The sequence below is a fragment of the Schistocerca americana genome, chromosome 4, assembly GCF_021461395.2.
Source record: "Schistocerca americana isolate TAMUIC-IGC-003095 chromosome 4, iqSchAmer2.1, whole genome shotgun sequence".
NCBI lineage: Eukaryota > Metazoa > Arthropoda > Insecta > Orthoptera > Acrididae > Schistocerca > Schistocerca americana.
This window is the reverse complement of record NC_060122.1, coordinates 390,901,608-390,916,046: the sequence shown is the minus strand read 5'-3', so window position 1 is coordinate 390,916,046 and position 14,439 is coordinate 390,901,608. Positions and strand designations below refer to the sequence as shown.

At 41.8% G+C, this 14,439-nt stretch overlaps 1 protein-coding gene across 2 annotated transcripts in view; it reads left to right on the top strand.

The window, feature by feature from the left end:
* Positions 1-14,439, top strand: part of LOC124613109 (nocturnin) — a 374,316-nt gene that overhangs the window by 202,638 nt on the left and 157,239 nt on the right. The window contains exon 2 of one of the 2 annotated variants that reach the window (XM_047141714.1): positions 8,136-8,481. The exons of the other annotated variant lie outside the window; for it this stretch is intronic. Coding sequence (XP_046997670.1) covers positions 8,294-8,481 — 188 coding nt within the window. The 5' untranslated portion in view covers positions 8,136-8,293. The remainder of the gene's footprint in view (positions 1-8,135; positions 8,482-14,439) is intronic. 2 annotated transcript variants of the gene reach the window in all.

The following is a 14,439-nucleotide window of genomic DNA, read 5'->3' as shown; positions in this document are numbered from 1 at the left end:
GACCGTAGCAGTCGCGCGGTTCCGGACTGAGCGCCTAGAGCCGCGAGACCACCGCGGACGGCAAGTAGGATTCATTATGAGTAGGAAGATAACCAGAGAGTGAGTTACTGTGAACAGTTCAGAGACCGGGTTGCCATCATCAAAATCTACAGCAAACCAACACCGAGAACAATAGCTCAAGTATACATGCCGATGTCGCAGCCAGAAGATGAGGAGACAGAGAAAGAATATGAGGATTTTGTACGTGTAATTCAATACGTTAAAGAAGATGGAAATCTAATACTTATGAGGGACTGCAAAGCGATTGCACGGGAAGGAGTAGAAGAAAGGATCACGGGAGAATATAAACTTGACACTAGTAATGAGAAAAGAGAAAGACCGAGTTCTGTAATAAATTTCAGCTAGTAATATGGAATACCCTGTTCAAGAATCACAAGAGGAAGAGGTATACTTGGAAAAGGAAGATATAAGTTAGATTACATCATGGTCAAGCATAGATTCAGAAGCCACATATTGGATTGTAAGGCGTGCACATACAGACTCGTATCACAATTTGGTAATGATGAAGAGTAGGCTGAAGTTAAAAGACTAATCAGGAAGAATCAGTGTGCAAATAAGTGGGATACTGAAGTGTTATGGAATGAAGAGATACGCTTGAGGGTCTCTGAGCCTATAGATACTGCGATGTTAAATAGCTCAGTAGGCTATTCAGTTGAAGAGGAATAGATATCTCTTTAAAGGGAACTCACAGAAGTTGGAAAGAAAACGGTAGGTACAAGGAAGGTAACTTACAAGAAACCATGGCTAACAGAAGAAATATTTCAGTTGATTGACGAAAGAAGGAACTACAAAAATGTTCAGAGTTCAGTATTACAGAAATACAAGTCACTTAGGAACAAAGTACCTAAGAAGTGCAGGAAAGATAAGGCAAAATGGCAGCGTCAAAAGAAATGTGAATTAGTCAAAAAAGAAATGATTGTTGGAATGCCGAATTCAGCATACAGAAAAATCAAAACAATCTTCGATGAAATTAAAAGCAGTGGCGGTAACATTAAGGCTGCAATGGGAATTCCACTGTTAAATGCAAAGGTGAGAGCGGGTAGGTGGAAAGAGTACACAGAAGGCCTCTACGAGGGTGAAAGACTTACCCGGCGACGTGATAGAAACAACAGTTGATAGGAAAGAGATAATTTATCCAGTAGCAGAATCAGTGTTTAAAAGAGCTTTGGATGACTGAAGACCAAGTAAAGCAGAACGGATATATAACATTCAGTCGGAATTTCTAAATTCATTGGGGAAAATGGCAACAAAACGATTATTCACCTCGGTATGTAGAATGTATGAGTCTGGCGATATACCACCTGACTTTCGGAAAACATTACCCACACAATTCTGTAGATAGCAAGAGCCAAAAAGTGCGAGAATTATGGCACAATCAGCTTAACTGCTCAAGCTTCCAAGTTACTGACAAGAATAATATACAGAAGAATGGAAAAGAAAATTGAGGATGTGTTAGATGACGATCAGCTTGGCTTTAGAAGAGGTACAGGCACCAGAAAGGCAGTTCTGACTTTGTCATTGATAATAGAGGCAAGACTCAAGAAAAATCAAGACACGTTCATTGGATTTGTTGATTTGGAAAAAGGCTTAGGCAGTGTAAAATGATACGAGGTGATCAAAATTTCGAGAAAAATTGGGATAAGCTAACGGTAAAGATGGGTAATATGCAATACGTACAAGAACCATGAGGGAAGAATAAACTGAAAGACAAAGAACGAAATACTCAGATTAAAAAGAGTGTAAGACAGGGGAGTACTCTTTGAACACTATTGTTCAGTCTATACATCGAAAAAGCAGTGAAGGAAATAAAAGAAAGATTCAAAAGTTGGATTAAAATTCAGGGTGAAAGGATATGAATGATAAGATACGCTGGTGACATTGCTATCCTCAGCGAAAGTGAAGAAGAACTACAGGATCTGCTGAACTGAATGAAGACTCTAATGAGTGTAGAATATGGATTAAGAGTAGATCGATGACAGACGAAAGTAATGAGAAGTAGCAGATATGAGAGCAGCGAGGAACTTAACATTACAATTGGTGATGACGAAGTTAAGGAATTCTGCTATCTAGACAGCAAAATAATCCATGACGGCCGGAGCAAGGAGGACATAAAAAGCAGACTAGCACTGGCGAAAAAGGCACACCTGGACAAGATAACTCTGCTAATATCAAACACAGGTCTTAACTTGAGGAATAAATTTCTGAGAATGCACGTTGGGAACACAGTGCTGTATGGCAGTGAGACATGGAATGTAAGAAGACCAGAATAGAAGAGAATCGAATCCTTTGAGAGGTGGTGCTACAGAAGTATGTTGAAAATTAGGTGGACAGGTAAGGTAAGGAATGATGAGGTTCTCCGCATAATCGGAGAGGAAAAAAACGAGCTGTAAAGGTTAAAAACTGTAGAGGAAGATAGAGATTGGAATACTTCCAGCAAATAACTGAGAACGTATGTTGCAAGTGCTACTCAGAGATGAAAATGTTGGCACAGGAGACGAATTTGCGGTGGGACGCATCAAAAATCAGTCAGAAGACTGAATACTCGTAAAAAAAAGGCGTCATAACCACACCCTAATCTACCAGCTGATAACCAATCTGATATGTCTCGTGAATCCACAGGTGAAGGGCACACTATTAACAAGAGGGAAAGCTGACTTCGCAAACGTAGCGGAAACGGCTCAAATAAACAGCGTACCGCTCTTTACACGCTCGTGTAGCCATAGTATACAACCGTAGTGCTTAATGGAAGACTGGTAGTTGTGAGCGCCCACTTCAGTTTTATTTTGTGCAAATTGTAGCGTATTCTAGTTGTCAGAGTTTGTTGCTGTTACATTCCTTAAATTCAGTGCGTAACAGTGGTACTACTCAACTTTCCGGACGTACAGTATGCTTTTCAAATGCCATTTCTTAAACTGCAATTTCTTGGACATTATGCTAAAGCAATGTACTGCTGACTGACATAAACAAATTATTATTGTCACATTAACATATTTGGTATACTTTTTAAGTACTTAAATACATTTTTATTTATTTATTTAACCACTAGCTTAGGCCCGCTGCTTCACTCACTTATACTGTACGATCTGCACAGATTTGTTTTGTTGTTCTCTAATTGAACTTTTATGTTGTCCACAAGTTGCAACACCGTCGAAACTTTTCATAGTAGTTAAGACCATAGAAACATGGTCTTTTCCGAATGTACTTCTGACCAACAAGCGAATCTGATAGCTGGAGTCTAAGGCATTAAAAATGCCTTTTGCGTGCTTGTAGCGATATATCCATAAAAAAACTTTCACCTCCTAACAATTCTCCTTTACATTTAACCGAGAAGTGAAATACCAGTTTTCATATATTTAGCTTTTTTTAATATAACGAAATATTTCCTTAAAAATTTTCATCCCCTAATTCATCTCCTTGGGGGCTGAATTTCCAAAAATAGTGAAACACGTAATTTTCTATTTTTAACAGAGAAGCCAAACACAAATCTTATATTTAGCTTTGGCAATTCTTTCATAATGAAATTATTTCATAAAACTTTTCATCCCCCGTTTCTCCACCTTAGCAGTGAAATTTCGAATAATCCCTTCGTAAACGGTGCCTACGGTATAAGATCAACACCGTCTCCTAATTTCAAGTTTCTATCCTTAGCAGTTTGGGCTGGGTGATAATTGCCCCAGTTCACACCCTTATGGGTTGAATTACCAAAAACAGTGAAACAAGAATTTTTTTTCATTTCTAACCGAGAAGCCAAATACTAATTTTCAGAGATTTAGCTTTAAAAATGTTTTCACAATTAAACATCTTCATAACACGTTTCATCCCCTATTTCACCCCCTTAGGGGTTGAATTTCCAAAACTGAGAAATGCATATTTTTTTTATTTCTAACCGAGAAGTCAAATAAAAATTTTCATAGATTTAGCTTCAAAAATGTTTGCATAATGATTTATTTTCATAAAAATTTCCAACCCTTATTTCACCTCCACAGGGGTTCAATTTCTAAAAACTGTGAAACACATATATTTTTTTATCTATAACCGAGGGATTCAGACACCACTTTACGTAGATGTAGCTTTAAAAATACTTCATTAGTTCTTTATTAATGATGTATTTTCAAAGAAGCTTTCACCCACTATTTTGCCATCATAGTGGCTAAATTTTCAAAAATTCTGAAGAACGTATTTCTTTAGTTCTAACCGAGAAATCAAATAACAATTTCCATAGTTCTAGCTTCAAAATTATCTTGATAGCAACATTTTTAAAAACTTTTCATCCCCTATTTTTCCCCTTAAAAACTAAAACTAAACTCCGCTCGAACAGGCCATGAAGACCCAACTGTACCGACCTGCCGCCGTGTCATCCTCAGCCCACAGGCGTCACTGGATGCGGATATGGAGGGGCGTGTGGTCAGCACACCGCTCTTCCTGCCGTATGTTAGTTTACGAGACCGGAGCGGCAACTCAGTCAAGTAGCTCCTCAGTTTGCCTCACAAGGGCTACACTCGTCTTGCCAACAGCGCTCAGCAGACCGGATGGTCACCCATCCAAGTGATAGCCCAGCCCGACAGCACTTAACTTCGGTGTTCTGACAGGAACCGGTTATTTCTCCCCCTTAGAAGTTGGATTTTCAGGAATACCGACCTACGGCTTTTTATGTCTGACCTAGAAACCAAATACCAATTTTCGTAGTTCTAGCTTCGAAGTTGCCTTACTAGCGACATAGCAGAACACTGCAAGACGTGTTACGGTATATAGACAAAGAGTCATTCGAAACTAATAACTCCCATTTATTTTCAGGGAATCTACAACAAATACAGAAAGCACAGCATGACAGTTCAGTATGGTAAGATTTTAACTAGCTACATGCTATTATTTCTCCACATTGTCACCATAATTTGTTATGCACTTTTGCCGACGATGAACAAGGCGACCCTGCATGCCGCGCTCGCGAAAATCTGAACCAGTTGTGGCTAGCCACTGCCACACAGCTTCGGCAGCATCCAAGTTTCACAAGTTATTCATCTTTCTTAGGCCCAAACAGATGGAATTCTATAGGTGTCAAAACAGGGCTTTGTTATAGAGGTGATAGGATAGTCCAGACAAAGGCAAAGTGTTTCATAGTCGAAAAACTGCTGTGGTGCCTGTTATTGTCTTATTGCAAGTGGAATTGGCTTCTTCTCAGGACTGACTGACTACACAACTGGAAATTCAGCATAGTCCTTGACGTCTTGTAGCGTTCTGAATTGACAGTTGCTTTAAATTTCAAAACATCCAAAAGCACGACACTCTACCCATTCCAGAACTCTGTTTACATTTGGCCTGTACGTGATTGTGTCTTTGAGTTCTTTCTCGATGGTGTCTGCGAGTTCTTTCTCAATGAACTGTCCTTTGGATTCCGGCTCGTAGTGGTGACTGCATGCGTCATCTCTGGCGATATTGAAGTTCGGAAAATTATTACTTTCAACCTCTTACTGGTGCAGCAAGACCCAACAAATTTCCATTCGAAGATTTGTTTTGGTTTTGTGTAAGAGTAACCACTGACATAAACCGAAATATTCATGAAATATTTTTGGACTATCGTCCAAGTTATGGTGTCGTTTTGTCGCAACAGTTCGACGAGTTTCCTATTTAAGATTTCGCCTACCGATTAAGGGTACGAAACTTTGCGAAATGTTCCGACTCGGCTGACAACATGAGAAGGTTGCGTCAAAAAAAATCGCCGACAAAGCATGCGTTCCGAATCGAAATATTATAGACAGAAATGTTCTGGATCAATGGCATCGGTCCTATTATGTTTGCAAGGTGAGCAGCAGTATTGTGATTCTGGAATGATACCAGAGCTGCAAGATAAGTAAGGATAGCAACACATAGTCTGTTATCTAAGGTCGTCATTCAAGAGAATTAATTGATACATTGAGCCCGGTAAAAACTGCATTTATTCTTAATGCATTTCAAATCACATGCTATGGTGATTTAAAATATACTGATTCCATTGAAAATGAAATAAAACGGTGGAACAACTGTGCAATGGTTTAGCTACACACGGACTGTTTACCTGCATAAAGCAACGTGGTGTGCTGCAGCAACAGTGGCCGTGGCGCGGCGCGAGTGCTGTTGAACTGTTAAATGCCAGAAAATATGCATGGCATTTTTCTGAATCTTTGAGAAAACACCAGTAACTTTTTCGCGATGATGTCACGATTAAATTTAATAAGCCTTCACGCAAAGGCTTGTCTTCCATGTCATGACTCGTTTGGTCTCTAACACGACCCACCTAGAAGTGACTCCTCGTTCGACTGCGAAAACCGTTGGTCTTCTTCGATGTTTGGCTGGGGAGAATCTCCTGCAACCGCTGCTCCGAAGTTGCCAACCCATTTATCTTGCAGACACGCTCTGTCTTCACGGAAGAGAGAAGAATTTGGCTCTGTTAAGCTTCCTGGCAACGTTAAGCGCGAGGCCTGTGACTGACATTATTTTTGTCTTCTCTACCTAGTTGTAACTTAACAGCCTTGTTCGCACTTCCTGTCTAACGAAGTGGCCATTGTCCAAAATCCCCTCGACGCGGAACCAAGGGCCACGTGTTGCCAAATATGCTCCATGGTGTTACCTCCCTCGCCTACGTCGTAGTTTCGAAACTGGAGCTATAAATACAGTACATTACCGTACGTACGACTGTTCTGAAACGAGTGAGAATGTTTGTATCAATACAAGGTGCTGGGTGAAGTAACATTCTAAATAAACTGATATGCTTACAGTGCTTATGGCACTAAACAATATAAGAACTGACATTACACACTTATCTGCCCTATAGCATCAACCGCTGCCAGTCTACCCCATGTAGGGCTCTCCCCTTCCAACTTGTCTAAACCTCTTTTTATCATATCATGACCCGGCCAATTCACAAATCGATAAATCGATCCAATCGTACAGTCCCCTCCTCCCATCCCTCCTCCTCCGGACACCATTTACCGTCATCTACTATTGAGCCGTTTTTTTATGTATATACTCTACGGCGTTAATGAATCTTTAACCTTTCCTCATCCAGCTAACCTTTCCGAGTGCAGATCCGTCAACTGTAAATGAATACGTTTTTCCTTAACGGACATCCCGTTTATACACAATCTTCCTTGCATTTTCCATATTACTTTTAAAATAAAACCGGTAGCAGTTCTTTTCTTCGAGTAAACATCATCAACAAGTTTAAACTTTCAAACTATTCTAAAAACACACGTAAATTTTTCTCTTTTATACGTGTATTTTATCAAGTTATCAACTAAAACCATTAGGTTGATGAACAAAAAGTCAAACTAAGCGAGGGGTATGACACAATAATAAAAGAAATTCAGTGAATCTCAGTTATTTTCTGGGTCTACCGGTCGCTGAAGGTGTGATTCAATAATCACCCATGTTACAAAACCGCTAGAATTAAATAATCGTTTCAAGAATTTCAGGAGCTTTTCAGGAAACGACGGTAGGCAAAAGGGCGGATATTTCGATACTTAGTTGTAAACGAAATGTTTTCTCTAGCAACGTACTGGCGCTAGAGTGAATACAAATAGAACACGTACAGAGATAACTGCAACTCAGTTATGAAATATTTGCCCTTTTGCATAAATTAGTTTCCAATCCTTTTCAGACTGATATTCCGATATGATATGCAGAAGTTACTTAGCTACTGACGCTAAATATTTTTTTCTATCGTAGATGGAATGAAATACTTGTTCCAATGAAAACGCTGTCCGTAAGTTTTATAAGGTGGATACGTCTGTAAAGAGATGCTTTGATAGGACCGAATGCCGCAGCCAGTTGGGAGTGGCTGCTGGAAGCTGAACCTGATTTCTCTGTTAGGACTACTACGATGGTGGTGCAAGTGAAACGAAAACTGGAGTACAGTTGCTGATCACTTTATTTCTCTATCGAAAATGCGCACATCCTGTCGCTAACGGCTGGAATACGACCGAATACAATTCCTCTTCACGTGTTGCCTAAAAATTTTGACACTTTGCGCGGAAACGAACCTCGTGGACGGCTTGAGTGAGTGCTGGGATGGAGGTTTATAGTTGGTCGGGTGCTGACAGGTAAGGCAGCCACCCGCGCTCGTGTCCAGCGACTTCCAGTGGAGCATGCGCATCAGCTTCGACTCTCCGCGGTTCGCCGCCCCCTTCTTGTGACCCGCCGCCTCCACTTCCACCGCCTCCGCCTCCACCGCCGCCTCCGCCGCCCCCACCTGTCAGCCATGAGCCTGCTGCTGCAAGCCAGACCCGCCTGCGCGCTGGCTGCCCGCTGGGTGCCGGCCGCCGTCGCCGCCCCCGCAGCCGCCGCCCCCACAGCATCCATAGCCGCCACCTGCTCCTGCAGTTGCCGCAGAGCCGTCACCACCGCCGCCAACGCCGCCCCCGCACAGGCGCCGCTCGCCCTGCCCAGGTGAGCCCGTCGTCACTATGGCAGCATACGAGGATGTCTCCTTCTGGTTCACTGGCGACGTGACGATACTCATCACTGTCTTGAAATAACTACTGGCGACCATTGCGCTGGTTACGCTGAATGATCATATTTTTTATTGACACTCATTTGTTTTGATTAGGTATTACACAAACGTTTAATACACAATGAATTGAGAACGTCTTGGACCCAAATTAATTTATTGACGTTTTCTAATACACCATCATCAGAGACGGCTGTGTGTAAGAAAAAAGAAATTCCATAAGAAAACGATTATTCAGAATACACGTGGACTGTGGACAGCAGCTCCATCAATATTTACAATGAACTACAAGAGTATACAACACAAAAGTGAGCAGATAAGGTTCTGAAAATACAGCTCTCATGTAAGTGGAGCCAGGTGCCAAACTGACCGTAAATCGAGGACGTAGTAGTAAGGAAAACAGTTGCTGTCAATAGATGGCTTTAGCAGCCATACAGACAACAGTTGGATATTAAAGAGCGTAATCACTAGGAAAGGGTACAAAAACATCGTTTGTGTACTATACGAAACTGAAAGTAATGGAGGAACCGCGGAGGCCTAAAACTACAGGATGCTCTAAAATTCCTCTAACAAACTTCTAGCACTTGTAGGGGGGGGGGGGGGGGGAGGGGGATTGAGTAGATAGTATTTTGAATTGAATCCCTTTTGAGGAAACGTACAATTTCCATGCTACAACCATTTGAAAACATATTGGTAACGCGACCACTTTTACAAGTAATTTATAATGCATGACCCAGTACATCACTTGTCTTACAATTCCACTCATTAATAACCGAAGTATTAAAAAGGAAGCTAATCGGTTGTCACAAACACTGTTATTTACCTTTAAACTTAACCGTTTCTGTCCTTTTAGAAGGATGGTTAGCATTCTTATCCTCTACAACTAAGGTTCTATATGGCGACCACCAAGTTCGGTGCACGCATTGTACCTACGAATGATGTCGTGGTACACACGCATTATCATACCTCGTGTCTCTGTAGTCTGTCCTGCAGCGACCACAATTCGAGCTATCAGATCCTCTTTTCTCTATATGGGAGTCTCAGAAACCGAACTCTTCATTCGACCCCAGAGGAAAAAGTCCAATGGAATCAAAACCGATGATCGTGGAGACCAAGCGACTGGACCACCTCGGCCTATCCATCTGTATCCGAATCATTAGTCCAAATGTTCCCGAACGTGACGTGAAACGTAAGCGGATGTGCCGTCATGCTGTAACCACATGTCCTGACGGACATTCACTGGCACGGCAATAAGCGTGACGTGCAATTCTTTTTGTAGGAAGGAGAAATAGATGGGACCCATGAGCTTCGATGGGAGCATGTACGGTCCAATCACATGACCATCCAGAATACCTGCCTACACTTTGAACCAAATCTGTATTGGAATCCCTGGATATGCGTGGCATGTGGGTTTTTTTCGGGCCAGACATGGCTACTTAGAAAATTGAGAGCACAATCCCTTACAAATTTACATTCGTCTGTGAAGAGTAAGCGGCTTAGAAATACTATGGTCTCGTTGATGCAGCAGCGCAGAAAACATGCAAAAAACTCAATGAGAGGTGCAAAATCGGCTGGCATTAGTGACTGTATTCTTTTCAGGTGATATGGATGGAATTGTTGGTCATGCAGAACATACCAGACAGTGCTGGAAGCAACAACCATTGCAAGTGCAATTGCTCATGTACTCGTTGACGAGTTCCCTTCAACGTGACACAGTACGGTTTTTTCCAACTCGGGTGTGCGGGCGTCTCCTTCGGACATCACAGTCACGCCTGCTGTCAGTGAAGGTACCGTTTCTCGAATCCGTTGCACAGTTTTGACGAAACCGGTATGCGATGGGGTACGACGTTGTGGAGAACGATCTTGGTAAAGGCGACGAGCAGCTCTTCCATTACAGTGAGCTTCGTCATTCAGAAGGATCATGTCGGTGTATTCTGCAAACGTGTACCCAATTACGTCGTTCTAACACTTACAGAAACCTGAACGAGGATGGAACCAGGTCAGAGATGGAGGATAGACATCAAATGACATCATCCGATCCGACGTAATCACCCCCCACAAGACTACCCTGTTGCGTACCTACCTAACAAACATGTCTTCAAACGGCTGTAGCACGAAATCTGTACGTTTGCGGTCATCGGTTCCTATTCAAAATATGTGTACTCAATCCCCTCTACAAGTCCTAGAAATTGAATGGGAATTTCCGAATACCCTGTTTATGCACTGTGCATAGCAGTTTCCATCAATACTTACAATGAAACACAGAAAGAAGCTACACGAAAGCGGTCACAAAAGGAAAGGAAAATATAGCTCTTGTGAATGTGGAGCCAGGTGCCCAAGTGACCGTAAACCGCATACGTAGTGATAATTGCCGTCAACAGATGACGTTAGCAACCATACAGGCAATAGTTGGCTATCAAAGAGCGTAACCTCTAGGAAAGCATACAAAGAGTATATCGATTGTGTACCATATGAAGTTGAAAGTAATGGAGGAACCATGGAGGCGTAAAACTACAGAAGCGCAGATTATTTAATGCACAGATTGGAAATAAATAAACACAATCAAGATACAGACTTCATGCAGGATGTTAGCTGTCAAAAATTACGAAACGAGAGGAATTATTAAATGAAACACACATTAAAATGGAGTGTAAGATATAAATGCAGGACGTTTATGACATTGTTTCATGAACGAGTGGAATACATATGACGTAGTTACGCAAGCAAGTGCAGTATAGGCATTGATAACGTAATTTTTTAACCCAACGATATACAGCAGTAAAATGGAAAACAAATACATTCGTATCATAAAAGCACGTAACGTAACGACGTTAAAACGTAAAATAAAGTCAAAATTGATTATATAGCTTCGTGAAAGCTTACATGCAAGCTATGAACAAGTTTTATTTAGTAATTCCTCTCATTCTTTAATTTTTAACATCTAATATCCTCCATGATTTCAGTATATACATTACAAATCGGTATTTTTATAGTTTTACGACTCTATGGCTTTCAGGATCATACAGCACAGAATTGATATATTCTTTGTACCCTTCCCAAGTGGTTGCGCTCCTTGATAGCCAAACTACTATGTACAGTTGCAAACCTCATCTGTTAACCGAGATTGTTTTCCGTAGCACTAAGTTCCCGATTTACGATCTGTTTGACACCTGCATACAGTTAAATGAGAGCTATATTTTCAGTACATTATCTGTAAGTTCTCATGCCCATAGTACATACATTTTCCTAAGACATCATTTTTCAAGGTTGCTGTTGTTGTGGTCTTCAGTCCTGAGACTGGTTTGATGCAGCTCTTCATGCTACTCTATCCTGTGCAAGCTTATTCATCTTCCAGTACCTACTGCAACCTACATCCTTCTGAATCTGTTTAGTGTATTCGTCTCTTGGTCTCCCTCTACGATTTTTTCCCTCCGCGCTGCCCTCCAATACTAAATTGGTGATCCCTTGATGCCTCAGAATATTTCCTACCAATCGATCCCTTCTTCTAGTCAAGTTGTGCCACAAATTTCTCTTCTCTCCAATTCTATTCAATACCTCCTCATTAGTTATGCGATCTACCCATCTAACCTTCAGCATTCTTCTGTAGCACCACATCTCGAAAGCTTCTATTCTCTTCTTGTCCAAACTATTTATCGTCCATGTTTCACTTCCATACATGGCTACGCTCCATACAAATATTTTCAGAAACAACTTCCTGACACTTAGATCTATACTCGATGTTAACAAATTTCTCGTCTTCAGAAACGCTTTCCTTCCCATTGCCAGTCTACATTTTATATCCTCTCTACTTGGACCATTATTAATTATTTTGCTCCCCAAATAACAAAGCACCTTTACTACTTTAAGTGTCTCATTTCCTAATCTAATTCCCTCAGCATCACCCGTTTTAATTCGACTACATTGCATTATCCTCGTTTTGCTTTTGTTGATCTTCATCTTATATCGTCCTTTCAAGACACTGTCCATTCCGTTCAGCTGCTCTTCCAGGTCCTTTGCTGTCTCTGACACAATTACAATGTCATCGGCGAACCTCAAATTTTTTATTTCTTCTCCATGGATTTTAATTCCTACTCCGAATTTTTCTTTTGTTTCCTTTATTGCTTGCTCAATATACAGACTGAATAACATCGGGGATAGGCTACAACCCTGTCTCACTCCCTTCCCAACCACTGCTTCCCTTTCATGCCTCTCGACTCTTATAGCTGCCATCTGGTTTCTGTACAAATTGTAATCAGCCTCTCGCTCCCTGTATTTTACACCCGCCACCTTCAGAATTTGAAAGAGAGTATTCGAGTCAACATTTTCAAAAGCTTTCTCTAAGTCTACAAATGCTAGAAACGTAGGTTTGCCTTTCCTTAATCTAGCTTCTAAAATAAGTCGTAGGGTCACTATTGCCTCACGTGTTCCCATATTTCTACGGAATCCAAACTGATCTTCCCCGAAGTCGGTTTCTACCAGTTTTTCCATTTGTCTGTAAAGAATTCGCGTTAGTATTTTGCAGCCGTGACTTATTAAACTGATAGTTCGGTAATTTGCACATCTGTCAACGCCTGCGTTCTTTGGGATTGGAATTATTATATTCTTCTTGAAGTCTGAGGGTATTTCGCCTGTCTCATACATTTTGCTCACCAGATGGTAGAGTTTTGTCAGGGCTGGCTCTCCCAAGGCTGTCAGTAGTTCTAATGGAATGTTGTCTACTTCCAGGGCCTTGTTTCGACTTAGGTCTTTAAGTGCTCTATTACTCTTCACGCAGTGTCATATCTCCCATTTCATCTTCATCTACGTCCTCTTCCATTTCTATAACATTGCCCTCAAGTACATCGCCCTTGTATAGACCCTCTATATACCCCTTCTACCTTTCTGTTTTCCCTTCTTTGCTTAGAACTAGGTTACCATCTGAGCCCTTGATATTCACACAAGTAGTTCTCTTTTCTCCAAAGGTCTCTTTAATTTTCCTGTAGGCAGTATCTATCTTAGCCCTAGTGAGATAAGCCTCTACATCCTTACATTTGTTCTCTAGCCATACCTACTTAGCCATTTTGCACTTTCTTTCAATCTCAAGATCATACGGCACAGAACTGATATATTCTTTGTACCCTTCCCAAGTGGTTGCGCTCTTTGATAGCCAAATTACTCTGTACGGTTGCAAACGTCATCTGTTGACGGAGATTGTTTTCCGTAGCACTATGTTCTCGATTTACGATCTGTTTGGCACCTGCCTACAGTTATGTGAGAGCTATATTTTCATTACCTTATCTGTAAGTTCTCATGCCTATAGTACATACATTTTCCTGAGACATCATTTTTCAAGGAATTTCTTTGTTGTTACCACCAAGACCTTTCACAATTCATTATATGTCTATTCTGAACTGTCAGCTGCCTCATAGAAACAAACATTTCTCTATCAAGTCAGGAAAGAACACAGATGTTTGCCACACCACAGGTTAGTAACACATAACGAGTAGACAAATGATGTCAGATGTTCGTGAGGTCCCCGTTTTGGAAAGGTAAAGAATTGCAAGAGAAATGTGTAGGTGTTCGCTTGCTGCATTATCAAGAAGGTGTAGCTGCCAGAGTTTTTCTGTTACAACGTGAAACCCCTAGGTTCACTGGAGTTTGTTCCTGCCCCCCCCCCCCCCTCCTCTCGCCCGGTCCCTCACCAAGGGCGACGGCCACGGCCCTGGCGCTGGCTGCGGGCCACCAGGTCGTCGGCCGCTCCCGCCGCCTCAGGGGCCGGTGCGCGACCTTGCCAGGACTCCTGCGCCTGCGGCCGCCCGCATAGGCCGGCAGCGCACGCCGGCCGCTGCGCTCGCCAACTCCGCGGGCGGCCCGCTGTCTTCCTGGTCCGCACAGGGCACTTTGTCTCACATCCCTTT